The sequence below is a fragment of the Ambystoma mexicanum genome, chromosome 9 (genome assembly GCF_040938575.1).
Source record: "Ambystoma mexicanum isolate Mex_15411 chromosome 9, UKY_AmexF1_1, whole genome shotgun sequence".
Lineage (NCBI taxonomy): Eukaryota > Metazoa > Chordata > Amphibia > Caudata > Ambystomatidae > Ambystoma > Ambystoma mexicanum.
In genome coordinates, this window is record NC_090931.1 from 921,547,263 (window position 1) to 921,572,890 (window position 25,628).

Consider the following 25,628-nt stretch of genomic DNA (forward strand, 5'->3'; position numbering starts at 1 on the left):
ATATACCTGTGCAGGAGGTGCTAGGCATCGCCTGTCTGCCTAATACAGGAAGGCTTGTAAACTGGCAGCAAGTCGCGCCCGGTCAACATAGATATTTCAATGCTTATATAATCATGTATCATTACATCAGAGGCGGGAAAGACCCTGAAGTTATCTCCGGCAGTGCTCCCCACCACATATCGCGCGCACCAGGCAGAACCCCTTCATTAAAGCCCAGAAGCAGTGCCAATAGTATAGTCCACATGCCTGCAGCACAATTCGTTGTTACCAGCATAAAATCAAGTCAATGATGTCCATGCCAAATCTCACTTTATTTGCAAAAGTGTCATGTAAACAATGAAACATTCTCTACTAAATGCATTTATAGTGCCTGCGGTAGAAAAGAAACCTGCAGTGGAGGAAAAAGTCCCCGTCCCTGTTCCGCAGAGAAGAGAAATGCCCCCCGCTAAAGGTACCTGTTTCCCCATCTGAATAAGTCGTGCTTCCATGTAAATGTTGCTGTCCAGTGTACCCCGTTCCCGTCTTGCAATAATGCACTATGAGAAAATGCAGAACTGTCAGAGTTCTCCTCTGTTTGTGTTTTTCAAATTCTGATCCAAAAATACTGTCTTTAAAGTGCCCGAGATTCCAAAGAAAGCAGCCGCAGAAGAGAAGGTTGTGGTTCCCGCCCCGAGGAAGGAGGAGGCGCCGCCTGTGAAAGGTACGGTGACGCTCTCGCGTCAACCCGTCGCCTCACGCATCACTCTTCATTTCATGCCGTCATCTTCGCACATTAACCTCTTGAGCCCTGTCAGTGTCTACCATGTGCGTCTTGTCCTCTCAGTGTGTGTGTGTGTGTCCTTTTAAAAGTCATAAACGGAAAAAATGTTTTGTTTAAAGTGCCAGAGCCGCCCAAGAGAGTGGTGCCAGAAGAAAAATTGCCAGTGGCCGAGCCCAAAAAAGAGGAAATCCCAGCACCTAAAGGTAGCTATTTTCTTCAGAGCCATTATAAAATGAGAAGGCAGTTTCCTTGTCAGCTAACCAAGTAAAACAGTGTAAAATAAAAAAAAAGGAGGGAGAATGCTAGCATTTTAGAGATGTTCATATTTTCCGAGGTCTGAGTTATGGACCGGAAGTACACAGAAAAGGAATAAGCAGATGATATCCACCTTTTGAGTGGGGTCAGGCATGGGGCTGAGGGGATTTGTTTTCTAGCTTGTATTGAATTGGAGGAATACCCTTTCTTTGGATCCCAAGTGCACCCCCAGACACTAATGTGTATCTCAGTCATGATACACTTACTGCATGTTAAAACTTTCCTAAAGACAGTTCCTTGTTCGTTTTATTTTGTCCCTAGTTTATGTCCCACTTATTTACACCCTCATAAACTGGCTCAGCACTTGTTCTCATCTTTGTGCTATTGTACAGCCACCCCTCCCGGGAAAGCCTCCTCCATCTTAAATGTGCTAATGCAAGTCATTTCGGGTGGAAATTGACCTCCTTGTTCTTCAAATAAATACAAAAACAAAATAAATCATGCAAGCTCAACTCAAATTTTATTTTGTATCATGGTAAGCAAAGCCTGTTTTCTTAAAAATAAAAAAAAGAGAAAAGAAAGCTGTATCTAAATGACTAAACAATGTACTACGTATATTTAAAGTGCCAGAGGTGCAAAAGGTAGCTGTCCCCGAGAAAAAAGTGCCGGTCGCTGTTCCGAAAAAGGAAGAGGCGCCCCCCGTCAAAGGTACATCTCGTCCATATACTTGGTCCCTCACCCATAGCCATAAGCCTTCCTGTGTGCCAGGTGGGGTGGTACCCAACTATGAGAATATTGTGGTAGAGAGTAAAATGTACAGCCCTACAACTCTAATCAAACTAATCACTACAATTGGATAATGTTATCTATATTTAATATGACCATTGCTTGATAAAATAAGAGGGTGTTTTACCATGGACGAAGTCCTTCATTTACCTATAAATGGGGTTCAACAATAACCATGTGCAACTTATTTGCCATAATGAGCCGTTTGTATGCACTAAGCCCTAAAAAAGTACTATGTGCATCTATTGCAAATTCTTAGTTAGCATTTATTTAAGTAAATTGAAAAATAAATTCCTGTTTTTAAAGTTTCTGAGCTTCGCAAGCGTGCTGTCCCTGAGGAAAAGGTCACTGTCCCCAAAAAGGAAGAGGTTCCACCAGTAAAAGGTACAAGGATGCGTTATTTGAGACTATATAACCCCTTGACTTTACATTGTGTAGTGCGATATTAAATAAAACAATACATATAAACTTGACTTGATCTATATAGATATGCTTGCCATATCTTAGCTTAGTTCTTATATGTGTGTGTTTTAATCAGTTGTGTTTCCTGTTAGTCACTTGTCATTAGTGTGCACATGCATTATGTGCACAATCGAGGCCAAAGTATCTTTCAGGATTCTAAAACGCAAATAATATCTTTAAAGTGCCGGAGCTGCGCAAGAGAGCTGTCCCAGAGGAGAAAGTGCCTGTTCCAGTGCCCAAAAAAGTGGAGGTTCCGGCAGCTAAAGGTACTTGGAATCTTCATCAGAGTCATCATTCCCTCTGTATGACATAACGTCCATGCTAATACACCTCATCGAACCTTGCGTAGTGCGCACGTTCAGTGACAGTGCCTGTACTGTCAATGAGTGTTCTCTGTACGTGTGTAATATCTTTTTGTGTTAGCGTGTAGACCTAACTATTGTGTGAATTGTAAGAACTGTGCTTTAAAATCCTAAAACACTACCACTGTCTTTGAAGTTCCCGAACTGCCTAAGAAGGCGCCCCCAGTGGAAAAAGTCCTGGTGGAGAAAGTGCCTGTTCCGGAGCCCAAAAAAGAGGAGGTTGCACCAATTAAAGGTACTTGGAATCTTCATCAAAGCCATCATCATTCATCCATTCAGCCGTCATTTCATCTGAATTACCTAACCCCCATGCTAATACACCTCATCAAACCTCGTGTAGTGAGTTCACTGAGCAGCTAAGTACTGTCAACAAGGCACTTGTCTGTACTTGTGTGATATCTTTTTGTGTTAGCGTGTAAATCTAACTATGCATTGAAAGAACTGGTCTTTCAAAATCCTAAAACCCTACTAATATCTTTGAAGTTCCGGAATTGCCCAAGAAAGCGCCCCCAGTGGAAAAAGTCCTAGTGGAGAAAGTGCCCGTTCCAGTGCCCAAAAAAGAGGAGGTTGCGCCAATTAAAGGTACTTTGAATCTTCATCAAAGCCATCATCATTCATCCCATCAGCCTTCATTCCATCTGAATTACCTAACCCCCATGCTATGACACCTCATCAAACCTCGTGTAGTGAGTGAGTTCAGTGAGCATCGATGTACTGTCAACGGGGGTTGTCTGTACTTGCGTGATATCATTTTGTGTTATTGTGTAAATCAAACTATGCATTGAAAGAACTGTGCTTTCAAAATCCTAAAACCCTACTGATATCTTTGAAGTTCCGGAATTGCCTAAGAAGGCGGCCCCAGTGGCAAAAGTCCTGGTGGAGAAAGTGCCAGTTCCGATGCCCAAAAAAGAGGAGGTTGTGCCAATTAAAGGTACTTGGAATCTTCATCAGAACCCTCTTCATTCATCCCATCAGCCGTCATTCCATCTCAAATACCTAACCCCCATGCTAACACACCTCATCAAACATTGTCTAGTGAGTGAGTTCAGTGAGCATCGATGTACTGTCAACGAGGGTTGTCTGTACGTAGATGATATCTTTTTGTGTTAGCATGTAAATCTAACTGTGCATTGAAAGAACTGTGCTTTCAAAATCCTAAAACACTACTAATATCTTTGAAGTTCCGGAATTGCCCAAGAAAGCGCCCACAGTGGAAAAAGTCCTAGTGGAGAAAGTGCCCCTTCCAGTGCCCAAAAAAGAGGAGGTTGTGCCAATTAAAGGTACTTTGAATCTTCATCAAAGCCATCATCATTCATCCCATCAGCCTTCATTCCATCTGAATTACCTAACCCCCATGCTATCACACCTCATCAAACCTGGTATAGTGAGTGAGTTCAGTGAGCATCGATGTACTGTCAACGGGGGTTGTCTGTACTTGCGTGATATCATTTTGTGTTATTGTGTAAATCAAACTATGCATTGAAAGAACTGTGCTTTCAAAATCCTAAAACCCTACTAATATCTTTGAAGTTCCGGAATTGCCTAAGAAGGCGGCCCCAGTGGAAAAAGTCCTGGTGGAGAAAGTGCCAGTTCCGATGCCCAAAAAAGAGGAGGTTGTGCCAATTAAAGGTACATGGAATCTTCATCAGAACCCTTTTCATTCATCCCATCAGCCGTCATTCCATCTGAAATACCTAACCCCCATGCTAACACACATCATCAAACCTTGTCTAGTGAGTGAGTTCAGTGAGCATCGATGTACTGTCAACGAGGGTTGTCTGTACGTAGATATCTTTTTGTCTTAGCGTGTAAATCTAACTATGCATTGAAAGAACTGTACTTTCAAAATCCTAAAACCCTACTAATATCTTTGAAGTTCCGGAATTGCCTAAGAAGGCGCCCCCAGTGGAAAAAGTCCTGGTGGAGAAAGTGCCAGTTCCGATGCCCAAAAAAGAGGAGGTTGCGCCAATTAAAGGTACTTGGAATCTTCATCAGAACCCTCTTCATTCATCCCATCAGCCGTCATTCCATCTGAAATACCTAACCCCCATGCTAACACACCTCATCAAACCTTGTCTAGTGGGTGAGTTCACTGAGCATCGATGTACTGTCAACGAGGGTTGTCTGTACGTAGATGATATCTTTTTGTGTTAGTGTGTAAATCTAACTGTGCATTGAAAGAACTGTGCTTTCAAAATCCTAAAACACTACTAATATCTTTGAAGTTCCGGAATTGCCTAAGAAGGCGGCCCCAGTGGAAAAAGCCCCCGCAGATGTCCCCAAAAGGGAGGCTGCCCCACCACTCACAGGTACCACCATTCTTCTTCAGAAATTGGAACAAATATCAAGTTATTATCAAGCAATTGATCTTAAAATATTCTTAGTGAATTTGCAGTCCAGGAACTGTGTCTTGATTCGCTTTTTTGTGTCACCCATTTCTCGATGGCGTGTGTCATTATTTGACGACTGTGTGCACTAATATCTTTATCGTAAAGAACTGTTTTGTGAGTACTCTGGCCTATATCACCAAACGTAGCATTTCGAGCACATCTTGAGCAAAATGTAAATATGACTCAGTGTATGAATTTCTTAACCATCATTTCTGCCAATGAAGCAAGCGCAAATAGTTAGTTTTGCATCAAAATGACACAGGAGGACCCTACGCATATTATGTTAAAAAGCTTTCATAGTGCACCTATCTTCCTGCAGTGTACTTACAGCACCAAGGCTTCTTCTGGTAGTTGCACATTTTTCCCCATCTGGAGGGAACCAAACCATGGTCTATGGTGCAAAAGAAATAGGAAAAGGGTGAAAGGATAAAAGAAGCAGGAGTAGGATAGTATCGGAAAAACCAAGTAATGGCAATGTCTACGAGGGTGGATGGGGAGGGTGCATGCACGAAGAAGTAGGGGTGCGTGTGTAACAATTGGTAGTGGGTAAAGGGAATGTTGATTGGAAAGAAGGGACTACAACTCACCTGTGGCGCTGAGCAATTTTGTGTCAGGGCAGTTTTCAATCCAGTGATTTTGTCGCACTGGAATTAGGCAATCAATCAATCAATAACTTTATTTCGGCCTGGAGGCCATAAAAGTACATCATGACACCAAATACATCATATAAATAATACACCATAACACATATAAATGAACTGGAAAGAAATAGTCATTAGTCATTCATAAGCGGTTTTGTGATGGACTCGTGTTGTGCTCATATGTGCCTTTGGAGTGTGGAGTGTGTTCCCACTAGAACGTTTGCAAACATCCCTCCTGGTAAAATGGGAGGATAATCTGGAGGTGCCCCAGCTACTGCTGGGACTGCCAGGCCCAGGGGGTGGCTGTGTGAAGGTGAATTTGGGAACACAAAAGAGGGAGCGGGTGGGGAAGAAGGGATTATCACAGTCCTCTAGGAGCCACACATTCTCGTGGCTGATCTTGTGAATGAAAATGTGTAGTTAGCCGGTTCTATGATTTTTGGCACATAGGGATCCGGTGGTATTGTTTTTAAATAGTGTATTGAATAATGTGATCATTAGCAAGAGAGGGAACCCTATGAGCCCTGGTTTATACATGGCAGTGCTTTGAATAGAATAACAGAACACTGGCAGGTGTAGCTATTGTCTGCATTGGGCAAAGCACCCTTACGGAGCTGAAAAAAAGGACAGTGGGCTACTGATAGCAATAGACAGTTCAAGACGGTCAAAACAAAAGGACAGGGCAGTGGTTTATTTACCGAAGTACCCTGCAGTGCCTCCCACATATCATTATCGGTACTAAAGGTTTTTATGCCGAATAAAGCTATTGAATTGAAAGATTGAATCGGTACTAAGCCAGATTCCTGAGGCTTCTAAGTGCTGTAGTTACAGCTGTTACTGTTACTCCAATCAATGGTCTGCAATTTAACGACCAAGGATGAAATGGTGAACAGTAACTCTTGAGCTCTCCACCTGAGCAACTGTCTCTCATGACTACATAATGTTGGGAAAATCATAGTTGGCATGTAGAGTCTTAAGATATGCATGTACTATTATAATTGTTCTGCTCGACCCGAGCACATGATCTCGACAGTAGATTGAGGGCGCCGCAGGGCCTCTGCTCGTGCTCTACGCTTCTTCTTTGCCACTGGTAGTCATTTCAATACGCTGAAACAAACTCCTTTTTTAAAGTGCCTGAAATTCCAGAGAAAGTTATACCCGAAGAAAAGAAGCGTGTTATTAAGCCCAAAATCCAGGAAGCGCCTCCAACCAAAGGTACATCACCAGCACGGCAGACATTAAAACTAGCAACACATCTAACATGGCCCGCGTTAACCCCTCATCTGCGCCAGAGCTTTCTTTAACAAAAACATGAACTGTATCGCGCCTTCATCTGGAACATACACTTTTATTGTTTTCATCAGTTCCAAAATTGATTTTAAATAAAAGCGTTTAGGATATCGAAAACAGTGGCGTGGTACAAATGTTTAGGACATTAACCCTAAGGGGAAAGCATCAGAACTGCATATTATTGGAGCGAGAAGATTTAATCACTTGTAAAATAAAATGTCTTAAATAGTCGTAAATATGAATGTTTGAAGCCGTTTAAGCAAGACTAACTGAGCAGCTGATGAAATAAGTGTGTGCTAGAGAGAGCATACATATAGCTGACTTTAATTTGAAATTATATATGTTCAGGAGATATGTGCATTGCAACTAAATCCCCCTTCAGAATATCACTGACAGATCAGTGACACTAATCCATAAGTGCATGATAGTTAATATTCTCTGCAGTTAGAATTAAGATTCAGGAATAACTCACTTGCATCTTCTTAATATATAAAAACAATATTTTTAAAGAACTCGAGATGCCAAAGAGGTCGGTCCCCGAAAAGGTACCCACCCCAGCTCCTACGAAAGAAGAAGTCCCCAAATTGAAAGGTACTTTGGTCTTCCTACAACCTCTGTTTGGGATCCGGTTCCTACCCTTGTCTCTCTTCATATAATAGTTTATTGATTGGCAGTGTCTTCATTTTATGCGCCTATGCGTCTTCCCCTGCTTGTGCTTGGTGCGTCCTTTTCTATTTGTATACAGGAAAATAGCTTTTCATTTTAAATGAGAAACCTCTCAGTGAGGTTAGTTTCCATAATGTGTATGTAGTTCTTTTTGAATAGTGTGCGCACTCCCTGCCGTCGGCATCAGGGCGCTTCCATGTGCTTGGGACATTTTGTGCTGTGTTGTTCATCAAGGTGTGGTGTTTTTGTAAGTCTGACCGGGAGACCTTATCCGAAACTAATCTCTTTAAAGAGCCCGAGGTGACTAAGAAAGCTGTGCCAGAAAAGGTCCCCACCCCAGTCCCTAAGGAAGAAGCTGCTCTAAAAGAGAAAGTTATTGACCTACCGAGAAGCGGTGCATGGCATATCTTTACATTAACTCTCATTTCCAGACAGGGGTGGACTGGGAACCAAAAGAGGCCCTGGAAATAATGCCCATAGTGGCCCCATGTTACACATTTTCAGCAAGCCCAACCCTTTTCCTATTAGGAAATTTGGAAATAAAGCACAAAAGAGGCCCAGGGCGCAGAGGCCTCACTGGAAATCTCCAGAGTTCCCTGCAGGCCAGTCCACCCGTGTTTCCAGAGGCGTGTGCTACATACATGCCAAATCTATAGATTTAGACGAGGGACCCGATTTTTCAATTGAAAAAAAATGCTACGTTTTAGTTTCTCCCACCTAAAATATTAGTAACCCCAATGAAATCCAATGGTATAATTCGATTCTCCCTCTTTCTGTGATTCAATCTCCCTCCAAAGTGATGCAGAATGTGTTGGTGCTGTGCTACCATTTGCATCTATGTAAGGGCCTAATTGTGCCCGTTTGCGTGTCTTTGCCTGTTTTCCTTGCCCCGCTGGGGTCGCTGTGCCTTGTAACGTGATGGCTGCATTATTTCAAAAGGCGTTAAACAGGCTTTGATGGAGGAGGGGGTATGCACGTCCCATAGCTCCTGCTGCTTGAACCACACTCTTGTTCTTTCGTGTGTCCAGTCTTCTATGAACTCTGAGTGCCCCACTAACTCGATAACTAATATCTTTAAAGAAACGGAAATGCCAAAGAAGACGGTTCAGCAAAAAGTACCCGCATTGGCTCCCAAGATGGAAGTTCCGAAACTGAAAGGTACTTCCGCCGGTCACGGGAATGTCGCTTCCTTTCATCACACGCCAACTCGTGTCACGTCTGTGAAGCTGTTTTCACTCCCTACCGTGCTTTTATTTTGCAGTCTGTCTGTGCTCACTCCCTTCTCTGTTGTGATATTTCCGTGCCGTGATTCCCATCCGCTGCTCGTCTTTATTCGAGTTGGTCTAATCGTCTTCTGTGTTTACTGCCTGTTACCCGTTTGACTTCCGGGTCAACTGTTCAGAGCTGCTATGAATCATGTATTTGTCTCCACGGGCACTGCTCTCTCTCTCAAGAGAATGACTCGCAGGAGTCATGGATGAATCCTCGGTTTATTGGTGATTTATATGGCGCTATGACGTTAAAACGGGGGAAAGAAGAGAGGGAGAGGCAAGGAAACAGGAGTGCACATTCTTAGGACATTCCAGATCAGCACAGAGGGATAGGAAATGGAGAAAGGCCTACGGGTTAAATAGTGTCACCTAGTATTACACAATGCAAAATAAGTGTAGTAAAAGGAGAGGTATGCCCAAAGTCCCATAATATATAGGGATTCAGTAAAGTAACTATGTTATGTTCAAATTGCATCGAGCGAACAAGCCATTCTTACTTTAAACAACCTTCTGTGGTGCATGTATCTTGTATAATAGATCCTGCTACTTCCCATTGGAGAAATTAATGCATGCTTGGGATATAACGCATAGGGCCTGATGTATAAACATTTTCATTGGGACTTTCCGATGTTAAAATGTATTTGTAAATCAGGCGCATAGTGTGGGCATACCTGCCTACATTTGAAAATCAAAATTCCTGAGATTTATGCCCCGCCCACAGCCACACAAGACTCCGCCCATTTGCACATGGCTCCGCCCACACGCCCAACAGGTAAACTCGGTTGTTGTATGCTTCAGTTTGCTTACTATAGCATTGAAAATAATTAATTCGATGCTGTAGTAAGCAAAATGAAGGCAGTGCCGCCGCCTTCATAATAGTGCTTTCAATCCATGTCATTGGATAAGCACCATTTTTGCGGCGGCGGCTTCTGTTTGCTTACTATAGCACTGAAAATAATTCATTCAATGCTATAGTAAGCAAACTGAAGGCGCCGCCGCCGCCGAAATAATGCTGCTTTCAATCCATGTCACTGGATTGAAAGCAGCATTATTCCTGCTGCGGCGCCGCCTTCATTTTGCTTACTATAGCATTGAATGAATTATTTTGGTAAGCAAATGAAGGTGGCACCGCCGCCGTAATAATACTTCTTTCAATCCAATTATATGGATTGAAAGCACTATTACAGGGGTCGGGGGTCGCATTGAGCGCCGTTTCCGGGTCCCGACCACTTCTCCACCCGATTGGCTACCGGCGGCAGCCAATCAGGTGGAGAATATGACGGGACCTGGAAAGAATCTCAAAATTCCTGAGATTCACGGCACTTTTCCGGAGACCCGGAGAAATGCTTAAAATTCCGGAGTCTCCGGAAAAATTCCGGAGGTTAGGCAGGTATGAGTGTGGGGCTGTTGTGAGGGCATTAGAATGAACCTGCCTTTATATCACACCCGCGCTGACTTGCTACAAGGCTTTCAGAACGGTTCACGGATCACCATATGCCAAATGAGTGTAGTGTTATGAGGCAGTGCCCAGGGATTCAAAACTGGATTCTAATAAGCACATCAAGCAAAAGGTGGCCTGGGAGTTGTACATGATAGCGTGCGCACTAAACAGAGGCATGTTCATCACACTAAAACAAAACTAATATCTTTTAAAGAAGCCGAAGTCCCCAAGAAGAAGACGCCAGAGAAGAAAGCTGTTTCTCTTCCCACGAAAGAAGAAGCACCAGAAGTGAAAGGTACACCCGAGTCCACAGAGGCTCCCACCATTTTGTAGTAGTGACTCTTCTAGACCATAGAAAAGGACCGCTTGCTGTTTAATGTGCCCTCCTCTGTTTCCCGGCGCGAATGTATCTGTCGATATTTTGGGTCATGTTAGTAACCAGTTATAATATCTTTAAAGTGCCTGAAGTGCCCAGGAAAGCTGTGCTTGAGAGAAAAGAGCCGGCCGCCGTTCCCCAGAGAGAGGAGGCCCCGCCAGCCCGAGGTAGACGCATTCTTCAATACTGTGCCATGCTGCCAGCCTTGATTTTATTCTTACTTTGTGATGCATCTGAACTGCTTTCAACCTTCCTAAATACGAATATACTGTCTTTAAAGTAGCAGAGGAGCCCAGGAAAACGGTTCCGGAAGCTGCCCCTACTCCAGTTCTTCCCAAAATAGAAGTTGAACCACAGAAAGGTACAGAAGGCCAATGTCTTCCTTCCTTAACACTAACATAGTTGCCAAGTGGGCACTTGCCAGTGGCCCATTCAGTCGCACTGGAATTTTACTTTGTACTTTGGGGCTGGTAATTTTATTTGGACTCATAGATATAGGACTACCTGTCCCAGAATACAAGGTGAACCGCCAGGACTGGCTTAATGTATCACGCATGACACAAGGTCACTTGGCAGCTATGCACTAATATCTTTAAGACTGAAATCATGTTTGGTCATACATGTTTGTCAAAATGTCTCTCTTCACAGTACAGCCTGTCTAGTTCATAACGTTCCAAAATGGCGGTGCCAGTTAGAAGCCATCGCGTATAGTGCATTTGGTCTGCAGCAGATATTTAAACTGGACACTAATCTATAGACATTGTCATTGGCACCCACAATGAACTGTGCGTGTACTGCAATACACCCATGGCCGCTCACCCAACAGTACAAAGGAGTAGAGGAGAAATACAGGCAAAGTGTACAGTGGAACTAAGTTCCTATCTGCCCAGTCCCCCCAGCCCTGCTCCCCATCAACCCTCGCTCTCTCACTCCCTTTCAATGTGAACCCCAGACCTGGATTCTGCCTTTTCCCTCTCCCACCCCCCGACACAGTGTTTTATAACTGTACTATCAATGCTGAAAGAAACAGTGACAGAAAGAAAATGCATTTTACATCACTACCATTCCTTTCAGCCATTGTTCCCCACAGAGAGCAGCTATATGAGACCTCCCCTTTCTAATCCCCCACCATTCCCACCGCTTAAGTGACAAGCCAAGGACTAGCTGCGCATCGCGCTTAAAGGCAAACGCTGAGGTAATTGAAATAACCAAAAACAAACCAGCCCCCGCAAGATAACTCAGAAAGATGTGACAAAGGAGTGTTCCCAGCTGGGCCCAGGTTCGAATCCCCAGTAGGAGGAAAGCAAAAAACAAAACTGGCCCTTGTCTCCAATCCAGGAACGGTGTAGTCGGTGACAGAAAGTAAGGGAACAATGGTGGATTTTCCCCAAAACGTAGGGCAATGTTGTACCCCTTAGTTCCCACCCACTTTGACCTCCGGATAAATATAAAAGACCACTTAAAAAAACAAAGGGTAGGACCAACAGGTGGCAATAATGTACTTTTAATTTAAGAGCAGAAATGTGGAATTTAGAAAATGTATACTATAGTAATAAAATTCAGAGAGAAGATTATCCAGCATTTGCACCGGTCTTAAAGACTGAAGAAACACTTGCTTACTACAGAAATACAGAAAGGAGCAAATTGGTTTTGTCCCAATTAGTATTATCTGAAAAGGTTTGCTCTAGGGCAAAAGTGAAGCAGACTGTGTTTTGTAGTACGTTAGCTGAGTAACCTCCAAAGATATGTGTTTACTACATGTCTTTTTATGTTATGCAGCAAGCATAGTAAAAAAAAACACCTGCTTCATTGCTTTGATGAGAATTTATTTAGATAATACGGTTTGGGGCGTAACCTGTTTGTTCCATGCCCTGTTATGAAAGTAGCAAACGTGTTGCTAAATTAATTAGCTTTTTTCAAGGGCAAATATTTGATAATTAGGCCTCTGACCTGCCGCTTCCTGTTTTATTATACCGCAGCATAACATTGTCATCGCAATCACGCGGGCAAGGGCTGGGAGGATAGCTCAGGGGCAACACGCTCGCCTTGGAAGCAAGGCGACGTAGAGCAACACAGGTTCAATCTCCGGGTCCGTGCTTAGAAACCTAGTCTTTTTTCAAAGTCGTCCAATGAGAGAAGCTAGAACTGCTATCCTCTTTCCTTGTACTCACAAGGCCCGATTTACAAAGAGTTTGTCAATGGGATTGCGCCATTGTAAAATGCTTTTGTAAATCCGGGCCACAGTCTGCAGCTCATCCACTGCAGCACATCTCCCCAGATCCTAAGTGTACAGTGTGCTGTCTATACACCACAAGGCAGTGCCCCTTCGCCGTTGTTCACAGGGATGTAGCTTTATGCCACGGCACAAGGACTGCGGCTGCTCGGGTACCCGGTGAGGGTGCATTAGTGACGTCACCACAGCCAAGAAATTGTGAACTACACAGGCTGCACTGTGACCTACCGCAACGGTTCATGTTTGGGCTGTCGTTGGATTTATGTAATGTATACATGTGAAAACACTAATATCTTTTATACGTGTGAAAACACTAATATCTTTTATACATGAGAAAACCCTAATATCTTTTATACATGTGAAAACACTAATATCTTTTGAGCGCCGAAGACTCCGAAGAGGGACTATCCAGTTTCTCCGTGTCATCACCAGCACCCCAACAAGCGCTAGTTCCTGATCAATGGCTTGCATTGCTCATTTAGTGTACGCTCGCGCGTGCGTGCGTGTGTGTGAGTGTGTGTCTGTAGCAGTGCGTGGAAACAAAAATGACGAAAGGTAAAATGAGGCAAGAGAGCAGGTACTTCAGCGAGCCTCGTCCTCCTTTCATCTCTGAAACAGAGGAAGAGGGCTGCTGTAGTGTAGAGCATTCAGCTGTAGGCATGTATGAGACAAGCATCTCGACCTTTGACCTCTAAGGTCCGACACTAAGAACTAAGGAGGGGTGTGTGGCCTCATTACCAAAACAATAGTGACACACAGAGCACGACTTTCTCTCTCTGCTGACAGGTCGTGTGCTCTTGAGCAAGTGCTCCCCGCTCCAGGTGACAATTCAACCCCAAAGGGAAGTTGATAGCATTAGTAATATTTATGATACTCTAATAATACAATTATTCATATTATAAATGTATGATATGTGTGTGAAATAAATCAGATCATGCAAAAAATGCAAATACCTTATTGAAAGTGTGATAGGCCAAGGGACTAGGCAACTGGCAGCAGCGGGGTGGCTTATAACGTAACATGTGTGATGCTGGGAACGGCAGTGTGTGTCTCTGGGGGGATGTATATTGCGTGCTCCCTGTAGAAGCCTGTCGTTTCGCTTACATTGGCGAGCAGGCTGGGGAACAGAAAACATGTGTACACCGGTTTAAGAAAGCACCCTGCGCCCACAAACGATGCCTGAAACCTCTAAATGTGAGCGCCTTAATGATCATGGCTCGGCCGTGTCATTGCATTGTTTTGCGTGTCGTGTCGTGAGTGGGGGCCGGCTGTCCCTTGCTGACCCTGGACTGTGCTCGCGTGCCTGCTGGCAACGCTCTCTTGCAGCGGGGATGCACGGTGTGATTCGCCATGCCATGCCATGCCATGCAGCCCCTTGTTCTTTCATGATGCTCTTGTATACTTGCCTTTCAGGGACCGGAAATAACTATGTACGTCTATTATTTAATGCGACCCTGCAAATGGCCTTCTGGGGCCCTCAGTGTATCAACGTGCCTTCTGGGTGATTCATGTGTGCAGTGTTTCCTAGGGTTGGTGTGCCTGATGCCCCCGGAGGTGGACTGTATCTTGCCCTGCACACCTTTGTGTCTTACAGTACTCCTAGTTGTGGTGTCAAGTCGCAGGGACATGTACGCATGTACTCATAGCCACATATGTTCATGTGTTTTACTTGGAGTAGTGAAATTATCCCTGTGCTTGTGCATTTTCTCCCCACGTGAAAGGCAGGCCAAGCCGAGGCGCCAGTGGCCATCGCCCTGATCTTGCACTCTGGTGTCTTCTGAGCCCACTGGCCCTCAGCCTGTCAGTCACTTCCCTGCTTAAAATAGCAGGCCCTTCGCTGTTTAATCAAAATCCGTTCTCTTCTTTAAAGCTCCTGAGCCTCCAAAGAAAGTCACGCCTGAAAAACCCGCCCCTGTTTCAGTCCCAACAAAAGCGGACCTGGCCCCAGTCACAGGTACATACAGTAGCGCCTGGAAGAAAGCTGAACTGTCTTGGGACGCTGTCTTCTTACCTAACTGTAGCAAACGCCTCTTGACAAAGTCTGTGAGCTCAGAGGTTTGCGTATGTGTATGTACGTGTACTAGCTATATGTATACTTATGTTTGTGTGATTGCGGGGCTGTGTCGACTGCCTACACCTGTATACCCCATATCTGTAACCAAGCCTAGCTTAGTTCCAAAAAGCCCATTGGAAAGCTAATGGGACACCTGTAATGCAGCCATCAGACCAAAGTGGAGTTTACTGTTGGGTCTCCATATTGGGATTGGCTGGGGAATGGGGTTACATGGCATTGCTGCAATGAGCGGTATGGATGCGCGCCACCTGTGCCAGCAGGTCCTGTACATGAATGTGCTTCTTCTTGTGTGTATTTCTGATCCTTCGATGCTTATCCCTGGCAATACTGCACACTAAAATGAAAACCATGTTCCTTTAAGTGCCCGAAGTGGAAAAGAAGCTCCCTCGCAGGATCATTCCCGAGGTTACACCGCCGCCGAAAGAAGAAATTGTTCTCAAAAAAGGTAGAGACTTGCGGCATTGGCCTACACCCATTGCTTGGTTTGCTGAGAGCTGCTGCAGCCATGTTCCACTAGGGCCTAGCCAAATCTACAGGCAGTCTCGAGAGGATAGCTCCGCGGCAACGTGCTTGCCTTGTTAGCAAGACGACACAGAGCAGCACAGGTTCGATCCCCGGGTCCGCGCTTAGAAATCTCTGGGATTAAGCACGTTATAAAAAAACATATACCATACAGCACAGTTGAGCTATACAACAAGACCACAGAGAAACCAGTCACAAAGTTAACACAACTCCACAAAATATCAGGTAGTTCTCTCCACGCTGAGCGCAGGGGCAGGGTGGAGATTGGCCTAGAGCGGTCTAGTGCTTAACAAAAGGATTTGCAACCCGCTGCTCCCCGGATGTTCTGGCTTCCACCTGCTCTCTCACCTTTGACTATGCTAGCAAAGGGCCGATGGACAACACACCTGGAAAGCTCTTTACCACTCGGCTAATGGTGGTTCTGCAATGGTCTTGGGGGGGAGGGGAGCATGAAGGGAGTGCATCCTAGGCAGGCAGGGAGCAGGGGTGCTTGAAGACCGGCACAGACCAGAAAGGTGGGTGATAGGGCAGCGGGGGGTGTGGGGGGGGACAAATAAAGGGACCACATTCGAAGAAAGATGTTGGGGGTGGGCCTTTGAACATAGGGAAGGCAACGGGCCAGGAGTACCGAGCCCACATTGCACAGCAAGTGATGCCACAGAAGGTACCCACACGGTAGATGCTTTGCCTGACAAAAGGCCTGCAGCCCCCACTAAGCCTTAGTAGAGTCATCCAACATGGAGAATAGCTGTTTTCCTGGAAGTAACTGACTGCATGATCATTCCCCAGACAAGGTTCATTGGGCAGATTCCAAAACCTGCATTTGAAAGAGCCACACATTCTCAGCCTTTGCATTCCAGGCAGGCCGGGGTGATCCCTGTGTGCAGACACCACTGTGCCACAATTGGGAGAATTCCCTTGACTCTCCAGAAAGGATCTCTTTGGCGTGCCCTGTCAGCAGACAGGCTGCTGCCCGACTCCCTGTGGTTATTTTTCCAGTAGCTGATGCCATTGTCCTGTCTGAAGGATGAAGGCCGCGGGTGATCAAGGAGTTGCCGCTCCGGGAGGGGTAGGGTGAAATCCATGCCGGTGCTTGCGCATAATGAAACACCCTTTCCATGTCCATAATCCGCGGAGCCAGAAACTAGCCATGCCCCACGTGCAGCTTGTTCAGTGGTAGCATCTGTACTACAGTGTGTTTTTATATATTCCTCCTCTTTGTATTCTTTCGTGAGTTTTCTGAGTGTGTCTTCTATGTTGTCTTATTGCAACGTGTTGTGGTTTTTTATTTAAAAGTCCCAAGAGCGGTAAAGAAGCCCGAAGTGGAAGAACCTCAAGTAGCGAGGGAACCTGAAAAGATTAAGAGAGATGAAGGTACTACACCCCAATTAAAAATAAACCCTTCCGTTCTAAAAAAAAAAATAACATTTTACATCAACCTAAAGACCTTACCTTGAAATGCACGTATGTCAAAACTAATGATTACATGTGCAGTACTGTAGTCTGCAGAGTAAGTTCTGCCCTCTCTTAAACATGGAATGTAGCTCTTCAACCAGGGAACTCACCTGGAGTCTTAAGACTAATAATTAACTTTTACAAACATCATTTATATATTACATTTGCATTTTGAGACAATTATTGACACTCCTTTTATGAGTAAAAGTTGTCTGCATAATTAAAACAAAATATGCATGTTTTAAAGTGCCAGACCTTCCCAAGAAGAGAGCGACTGGGGTAGAGATTACGCCAACCGTTCCGAAAAAGGAGGAAGCCAAACCAAAAATAGAACCAGCGAAAGGTACAAACGTGTTCCCACCCTGACCCCACTACTATAGCGCATTAATCGCCCCAAACCAAGATGATCCTAGCAAAGCTGAAAGCAGGCCTTATTAACCACTAACATCTTTCATCATAATCATCTTCTCTTTTCCATGATCATAACCATTTCTTTCCTCATCATCGTCAGACTTCTGAAGCAGCTGTCTATGGTGCCGCCATCTTAATGTGGCTGTATGTGATTTTGCTTGAACTTTTTTGGAGTAACATAACTTTGTTTTTTTCGCTTTATTTGAAGGGAAAGGTGGCCTTTCTTCAAAGCCTTTGCTTTTGCAGCAATTATTTAGGTCACTTTCTCGTGCCCCTCTCCTGGCTATTGTTGTGCAATACGTTGATGCAATACCTTTCCTAACCTGTCTATTAATCTTGTATTTAAAGTACCTGCAGCTAAGCCAACAGCCGTCTCCCCACCTGCAGCCGAAGCAAAACCTGCAATAGGTAGGATGACTTTGATTATTATCACCTGCTTCTATTTATGTCACATTTCGATTTGCATCTGAAGCTGGTTCTCTGGTGGGATTGAGTCTGTTCACTTGGTATGCTTTCCACCTAAGTTCCCTGTTCTCGTTTACATAATGTATGCATCACTCTATGATTCCAAGACCTTTGGTTGCTGAATGTTAGCAGCTGGTCTGGCCGATGGACCAAGTTGCACCGCGGTGTCAAAGCACTGAGGCTATTTATGTAGCAATTGTAGTGGTTTGAACAGAGCTGCAGGATCGAAAGTGTTCAAAGATTGAATGTATGTTGCAGGGCAATGAAGTTATTGACATCTGTATAATTGCAATCTAATTTAATCATAGATGCAAAGTCACCTAAAGCAGCGGAAGAGGTAGCAGCTGTCACTGCCCCGGTCACAACTCCAGTGGTTGGAAAGAAGCAAGGTATGGTGTTGGATTTAAGTAGATGGAGTGAAACGATATCTTCACAATGTAGCATATAAAGGAACACGTATTGAATGTTTGTTTGAGTCAATTTTGTTGGTTGAGGTTGTGTTACTGTAGAGCAGTTGTTAGATTTCGTTGTTTTCCGATGTGTTTGGCAGTGCTAGAAAATGGCCAAAACACCTTTTTATTTTCCATTTGGCATTTCCTTTTGGCATTATTGGTGTAGTGTAGTTGGTCTTTACATAGAAATGGTGGGGAGTGTCCTGTATGCTGCGGTGCAATAGGACAAAAGTCTTAAACAATAAAACGACAGTTCCACCGTGATAAAGAAAGGGTTCAACAAATCTCAAAAGTGGTTCTGTGTATTACAGTGTTATAGTTATTTCACTGAAATTCTGATGTGAGTCAAATCAAGATCTAGTAAGCCATCAATTGATTATATCATAAAATATATGTACATTTATTCAATTGTAAATAAAAAGAAAAAGAGTTTTATGAGGATACAAATTAGTGGAAGAAAAAAACAACAAAACATATATCAACAACAAAACACATATCAACAACATATGTGTGAGTTGGTACTTAAAAAAAGAGAGAAAACATTTTTAGACATATTTTCACCGAATCACACTTAAGCAGATAAACAGTATTAAAGCAATAATATTAAATTTGGAACAAGAAAAAGTGTGAAACAGACATTTGGTGGGAAAGAAAAAGGAGACATTGTTTGAGAGATTTTTGAGTTAGAACTGCCAAGAGAATTATGAATAAAGAGTGATGAAGGACAACTAAACCAAGAACTTAGAAGTTTAGGAAGAGAAAGAATATACTCTTTCCTGACCCTATAGCTCTCCTTCTAACTCAAAAAACTTTCAAATAATTTCTCCTTTTTCTTTCCCACCAAATGTCTGTTTCACACTTTTTCTTGTTCCAAATTTTATTATTGCTTTAATACTGTTTTTCTGCTTAAGTGTGATTCAGTCAAAATATGTCTAAAAATGTTTTTTCTCTTTTTCTAAGTACCAACTCACACATATGTTGTTGATATGTTTTATTTTTTTGTTCAACCTATTTCTATCGTCATAAAAAATCTTTTTATTTTTATTTACAATTGAATACATTTGCATATATTTTATGATATAATCAATTGATGGCTTACTGGATCTTGATTTGGCTCACATCAGAATTTCAGTGAAATAACTATAACACTGTAATACACAGAACCACTTTTGAGATGTAGTTGTCTTTAGCCTGTGTGCTTAAGGAATATTGTTGTCTTTAGACTTAGTTTTTTTGCCGTAATATTCTTACCTTTACCTCAGCATCTTTGTGTTGTGGTTTTATCTTTACCTCGTGCTCTATATGTAATTGTGTTGTCTTTAGCTTGGTTCCCTTTGTGTGGTGGTGGTGTATTTAGATTGGTGCTTGTCGTGCAATATTGTCTTTATCTATGCTGTGTTATTGTCCTTAGTTTGATATTGTCATAGAACTCAATGTGTAAAGGGTAACCTTTACATTCTTGTAAACGTTGTCCGCGTCTGTTTTTTGTTTAGCATGTCGTGATAGTGTGATTGTTGTCTCTGAAAATACCAATAGTAATCTTAATGTCTTATTACTCTTACTTGCCAATCACTTGCAAAATCTTCAAAGTTGTAGAAAAGCCTGATGCTCCAACAATACTGAAGCAGAAAGGCAAACTGCCACCCACAGAAGAAATCAAGGCAGAAACACCTCTGCTCAAGAAAATACCCTCTGCGCCTGAAAAACTGGCCGATGGTGAGGACGGTATTGTTCCTCTACGTAGTAAAAAGCATTTGCAAGAAGAGGAACTCAAACTGAAGACACCCATCGAGGCACCTGCACAACGAACAAAGTCAAAGGAAGTTGATCGTGATAAAGCAATTTCTAAACGGCTTGTGAAGGTACCCGAGAAGCCTGCTATTGCAAGAGATCAGGATAGCAGAGCCAAAGGAGAAAAGATAGAACAACCGCCACCAATGAAAGATACCACTAGCCCTCCAGAAAAGGATAAGAGGGGTCCTGCTTTACAAATAGAGAAGGTGGAAAAAAGAGAAGAGCAAGAAGCAAAGAAGACCTACCTTGTGAAGAAAGACACACCAAAAGACTCAACATTACCCATAGAAATTAGAAAGACAATTCTGAAGAAGGATGAAGTGCTGATTAAAGAACCACCTGTTCCTTTGCAGAAGGATGGACTTCCAACCAGCATCACTGAAAAAGGATTTGACCTACCAATACCTCAACCACCCGTGGAAGGTAAAGAAGCAGAAATTCCAAAACCTTTAGTGCAGGTTAAAACTCCTGCAAAAATCTCAGTGGAACCAGTACATGTTCCTGGGAAAGACGAGAAACCTGTAGGAAAGGGGATGAAAAAGGTTGCAGAGAAACCAAAGGAAAATGGAAAAGATACTCTTGCCGTATTAAAAGAAGTAAGTCTTAAAAAGACTCCTGTGGACAAAGACAAGGTCGCTCTGTCTAGAAAAGCCTCACCAAAAGGATTAAAGGAGGATCAAATAGTAATACCAGCTCTTAAGAAAGTCATCAAACCTGACACTGACACGCAGAAACCCCCTGTAACAGCAGAGGAAAAGAAAACTCATGTACGCGTGGAAAGCCTGCCCGAGGAAAAGAGACCAGGCCGTATCAGCAGAAGCAGCACCCCGATCCTAAAACAGGCAAGCGAAAAAGCACCAGAGAAAAAGCCCTCCCCACAAAAGACTCCAGTGAGACTTCAGGTTCCAAGCTCTCAGAAGGTTGCCACAGTGCCTACGGGATCCGAGGCAGAAGAGCAAGAAGAGGAAGAGAACTGGGAGCAAGAGCTGGCTAAGCTGGCCGAACGCAGCAGAGACGTCTCAGAGGAGGAAGAGGAGGAGGAAGAGTATGAGGAACCTCAAGAAGGACCAGTGCAAACTCCAATAAAGCCCAGCAGCAGGCGAGGTGAGATGACTGCTTGGGAACCACCATGCAGAGCGCACACATTTTCCAGTACGCTTTGCAAGATCATCTCCCATTTCACAATCATCTTCATTCGTTTCCTCAAGTTCATTTTTTGGGAGAACGCTTGTTTCATCATCATCTCCATATATTCATTCATCTGGTGAATGCTGCATGAGCTGCAACCTCAATGCAGCTAGGTCTCTTTAAATCCAAATAATCTTTAGGTGTATGTTATATGTGTTTGTGCTCATTTGTGTGTTTGTGGTACAAATCACTACTTCATGTCTCGCCACGATCACCTTTCACCTTCATCCCATTTTAGAACAACAGTTCTATATCTTATCCATCACTCACCAGTCATCTGTCGGTAAAGTACCACCAAATCATCTAAGAGGCATTCCTTCAAGGGACTCTTCTTCTGTGAACATTTTACATTTCCTGTCTGTCCTTCTGTGTTCCATGTTGCTTGTGGATATTCACCTTCGTGTGTGTTTTCATTACATATACAGGCTATTCATTGATCTGTGTGATGTCACAATGGTATTTAGATAATGAAGGGACATTTCGTAAACTGGGATTTCAGCCTTGCAAGGCTTTGTCTTACCTCCAACTTAGCAAAGAATTTAGCCTTTCATAAAAAGTTACAAGACTCGTAGGTGCGCCATACACACATGTGCATTCTTCCAATTTTTGGCAAATTCAATGTTTCAGTAACCATTTGCCTTAAGTGCTTTAAAGTAATCAAGTTCACTTCTAGCTAACATCCTTTATTAATAAATATCAAAGGTGTACAGGTTTGGGAGTAACATATTTTCGAATGAGAGCACTGTGCTTCACTAGACAAAGGTAAGCCTTCATGGCAAGCATGTACCACCAGGCTGTCCACGCCGGCAATATTCCAGCCTAGGTTTTAAACAAATACCCAACCTGTTTGCCATCTTAATGTCCCAATGTCTGGGCCAGGTCATTCCAATTTATTCCAATTTATTTACTGTTTTTGGCTCAGTCACGTCTGTCGAAAAGATGAGTTTAATGACTTGGCTACCCTTCTAGTCTTAAGCCCATTAAATCTTTTCTCCAGCATATAAATGTTCAGATTCGTAAAAATCTCGCAAAAGATATCTGGTTTTGGCCTCGGTTCATTTGGGTAGCCCGTCATCGGCATCTATACAGTCTGCAATTATCCTGGTAGAGAAGCCGTCGTCAGAACTGGACACTGCACCCTAAAAGAGGCCTTACCCATGGGTTCTAGAGTGTTAGCACAGCCTCCTTTTGCCCATTGGTATGACTCGTCCTGTTCTTTGCACCACAGCCCATGTATTCCCCCATAACCCTGTCCCCAATCTGAGCCACATTTAAGTCATCCATTGTCAAAAACCTGGGACCTTTTACTGGTTACCAGGCTTTAAATCCCTGATCTAGAATGATCCCATGGGGTGTTTGTGCTATGTGCAAGGCTTTGCATAGGACTCCACTGATTCGCACTTGCAACCAACCGCCTAAAAAGGACCCCCTTCAATGATATCATTTGGATACTTAAATTCTAACAAGAAATTCTCAATTTAAACAGAATATACATACCTTCAACAGAGACATGAAAGGTAAATGTGCAAGCTCAAAAACACAGATCCCTAATTATAATTTTCTGTTAAGATAAATACCTGTGATTCCAATGCTAAAACAAATATCAAAGTAGTTATCATGGGAATATCTGAGCCATGCACAAGGCAAAGACATGAGGTCAGGGAGGCAAGCAAAATGGAGTGCAATTGAATACAGCGATGTGTATATGTGTGTCTAATTTTCCCTATGTGACTTTAGATGCAAAAGCACCAAAAGAAGAACCTGGCAAAGGAAAAAGTCCCATTAAAGGTGAGGAATGAGACATGGCCCCATAGGGCTCCCCTCACAGCATGCAAGCTCCGATGCGACACTGGCAATGTCATGTTTGTTGCTTTATTGTCAAGGGCATCGTGTGTGTGTTTACCTTTAAGGCATTTAGGGTCAACAGTGAGTTTACAATAACGACTTTACTTTCTATTCAAAATCCTATATTATGCGCACTCAATGAACTTATTTTTTAGAACAGTAATTTAAAAAGTGCATGGAATACTAACGAAATGCAAAATACCCATAGAGTGTTGTCTTCCATCGGAGAACTGCACTAATAAGGTAAAACAACAGCAATAGAAAGCATAATAATAACTTGTGTGTGTGTCTGCGCGCACGTGTGTGTGTGTGTGTCTGTGTTATGAGCGTTCCCTGGGGTATCCGTGGACTAACTTTGCTATCCACGGTAATACCTACCGCTACTTCTGTAAATAACTCGAACATTCATTTTGTACACAATACTACCCACCATTTATTTAAACAACATTTAGACTTTCAGTGGTGATATTTGGTAGTCTGGTGTGTGACCAAATTGTAGCGGCATGCATTTTAATGGAAAGAAAATAGCAAGCATGCAATCAGTAATCAGCATCAACGCTCAGTATTTCCATTTTTGTCACCTGATTTTTAGCCAAAAAGACACCATCACCTGGAGATGATAAGAGGAAGATGAGACCGGGCAGTGGTGGCGACAAGCCTCCAGATGAGCCGGCCTTCTCCTACCAGTTGAAGGCCGTGCCCTTGAAGTTCGTGAGGGAGATCAAGGATATTGTCCTGGCGGAAGCTGAGTCCATTGGATCCTCTGCAATATTTGATTGCCTCATCTCACCTTCGACTGCAATCACCACCTGGATGAAAGACGGAAGCAACTTAAGGGAAAGCCCAAAACACAGGTTCATCTCTGAAGGCAAGGACAGAGCGCTGCACATTATTGACGTACAGCTTTCCGACACCGGAGAATACACCTGTGTGGCAAAACTGGGAAACAAAGAGAAGACATCTACAGCCAAACTTATTGTTGAAGGTATTTCAATGAACTCTCTATATGTCTGGTATTTAACTGCCACCTAGGTGGTTTCCTCTATGCATGCATCGATGTCAAATATACAAAGGAATGATACTCCTGATTTGGTACTAGGTGAAAAATCCCCTTTTCACTTTAACGAAAAGAAAAAAGTCGCTTTAGAAAGACCGCTCTGCCACTGCTCCGAGCGGTCTTTCTAAGGTGACCTGTCACGCCCTGGCTGCGCACAAGTGCGTGCACGGGCTGACAGGAACGGCTGGGCAGCAACAGAAGATGGAAGTGCCAGAGTGAGTGTGTGCTGTGGGGAAATGTACAGGTGCTGGGGAGGGGCCTGGGGGAGATGTGTGTCCGTGTTTTGAAGTCGGCGTGGGTGCCAGGTAGGGGGAGCAAGTGTGTGTGCTTGTATATGGTCAGGGTGGGGGGTGAAGAGGACTGGAATGCCAGGGAAATGGAGGGGCCGCTGAGTGATGGAGGTTTGGGGGTGAAACCGCCTGATTTAACGGACATTCCCGCCAGCGTGGGATAGGGGCGGGCAGGGGGATCGACAATAAGATGTTGAATTGCGGGTAAAACCCCCCAAAATCGTGATGTTTTGGAATATTGAGGGCTGCAGCAAATCGGCTGAAAAAACGGAATTCTTTTGCATACGACCTTCAATATTCGAAAATATTACATAGAACCCCTGATTTTCATTAACTGGCTTGTAACACCCATAACACTATAGTAGTGCGAATAGTCTCTTTATTGGTATACAAACAAGTTTACCAAACATTTCATGTGAAACATTAAAATTAACGGTTCAGAACAATCGATTAACATTTGTATACAATTCACTAGTTAAGGCCACAAAAATAATATGATTTACATTAGTGGTGTGTAAAACTTACATCTGAATAAAGTAATTAATAGTTAAAATCGCTGTGCTATTACCGGAAAAAATGACTTGTTAATTGAGGAAAAAAGAGAAAACTATCATAATGGCAAAATAGCCACAAACGTTATTCTGTCTCTAGGTCTTGAGGGAAAAGACTATAGATTGACCAATATTTGATGCTAACTTAGCTTTACGACACCAGGCTCTCTATATATATACCTGTGAACATAGCTGTAGGGCTTGTAGTCTTTCGAAAATATTTGTGAGAAACTTGTACATCTCTGATGCCATAATCTCTGAGCATCGGCTTCAATCATCCTTGTCTCCGCCTTTTGTAATGAGATCCTAAAAACAACATGTATAATATTCTCTTTATGGCCAAGGTGACAGTTCCAACATATAACTAATTGTATCCACACCCCCTCTACTGCCAAGACCAGAAGGGTCTGGCATTGGAATTCTAGAAACAAGGTTTTCAATGTATCGAGATAAATGTGCTCGAGATATCTCTCAAGTAGCTCAATGATAACCTTCTTAGAATGACTATTTCCAGGTTTGTGTCTTCTGTCAAACTCTAGGAGCCTACTGCTACCTTATCTTTTGTCTGTGGCCACTAGACATTCTGGTTTA

At 43.3% G+C, this 25,628-nt stretch overlaps 1 protein-coding gene across 1 annotated transcript in view; it reads left to right on the forward strand.

The window, feature by feature from the left end:
- TTN (titin) overlaps nucleotides 1-25,628 on the forward strand; it is a 364,996-nt gene that overhangs the window by 195,173 nt on the left and 144,195 nt on the right. The window contains exons 140-167 of the mRNA XM_069616101.1: nucleotides 368-451; nucleotides 617-700; nucleotides 880-963; nucleotides 1,640-1,723; nucleotides 2,108-2,185; nucleotides 2,446-2,529; nucleotides 2,762-2,860; nucleotides 3,109-3,207; nucleotides 3,458-3,556; nucleotides 3,807-3,905; nucleotides 4,156-4,254; nucleotides 4,502-4,600; nucleotides 4,851-4,934; nucleotides 6,788-6,871; nucleotides 7,457-7,537; nucleotides 8,693-8,770; nucleotides 10,539-10,619; nucleotides 10,784-10,867; nucleotides 10,984-11,061; nucleotides 14,804-14,887; nucleotides 15,369-15,452; nucleotides 16,826-16,903; nucleotides 17,232-17,327; nucleotides 17,744-17,803; nucleotides 18,169-18,249; nucleotides 19,903-21,210; nucleotides 23,032-23,082; nucleotides 23,732-24,124. Coding sequence (XP_069472202.1) covers nucleotides 368-451; nucleotides 617-700; nucleotides 880-963; nucleotides 1,640-1,723; nucleotides 2,108-2,185; nucleotides 2,446-2,529; nucleotides 2,762-2,860; nucleotides 3,109-3,207; nucleotides 3,458-3,556; nucleotides 3,807-3,905; nucleotides 4,156-4,254; nucleotides 4,502-4,600; nucleotides 4,851-4,934; nucleotides 6,788-6,871; nucleotides 7,457-7,537; nucleotides 8,693-8,770; nucleotides 10,539-10,619; nucleotides 10,784-10,867; nucleotides 10,984-11,061; nucleotides 14,804-14,887; nucleotides 15,369-15,452; nucleotides 16,826-16,903; nucleotides 17,232-17,327; nucleotides 17,744-17,803; nucleotides 18,169-18,249; nucleotides 19,903-21,210; nucleotides 23,032-23,082; nucleotides 23,732-24,124 — 3,897 coding nt within the window. The remainder of the gene's footprint in view (nucleotides 1-367; nucleotides 452-616; nucleotides 701-879; nucleotides 964-1,639; nucleotides 1,724-2,107; nucleotides 2,186-2,445; nucleotides 2,530-2,761; nucleotides 2,861-3,108; nucleotides 3,208-3,457; nucleotides 3,557-3,806; nucleotides 3,906-4,155; nucleotides 4,255-4,501; nucleotides 4,601-4,850; nucleotides 4,935-6,787; nucleotides 6,872-7,456; nucleotides 7,538-8,692; nucleotides 8,771-10,538; nucleotides 10,620-10,783; nucleotides 10,868-10,983; nucleotides 11,062-14,803; nucleotides 14,888-15,368; nucleotides 15,453-16,825; nucleotides 16,904-17,231; nucleotides 17,328-17,743; nucleotides 17,804-18,168; nucleotides 18,250-19,902; nucleotides 21,211-23,031; nucleotides 23,083-23,731; nucleotides 24,125-25,628) is intronic.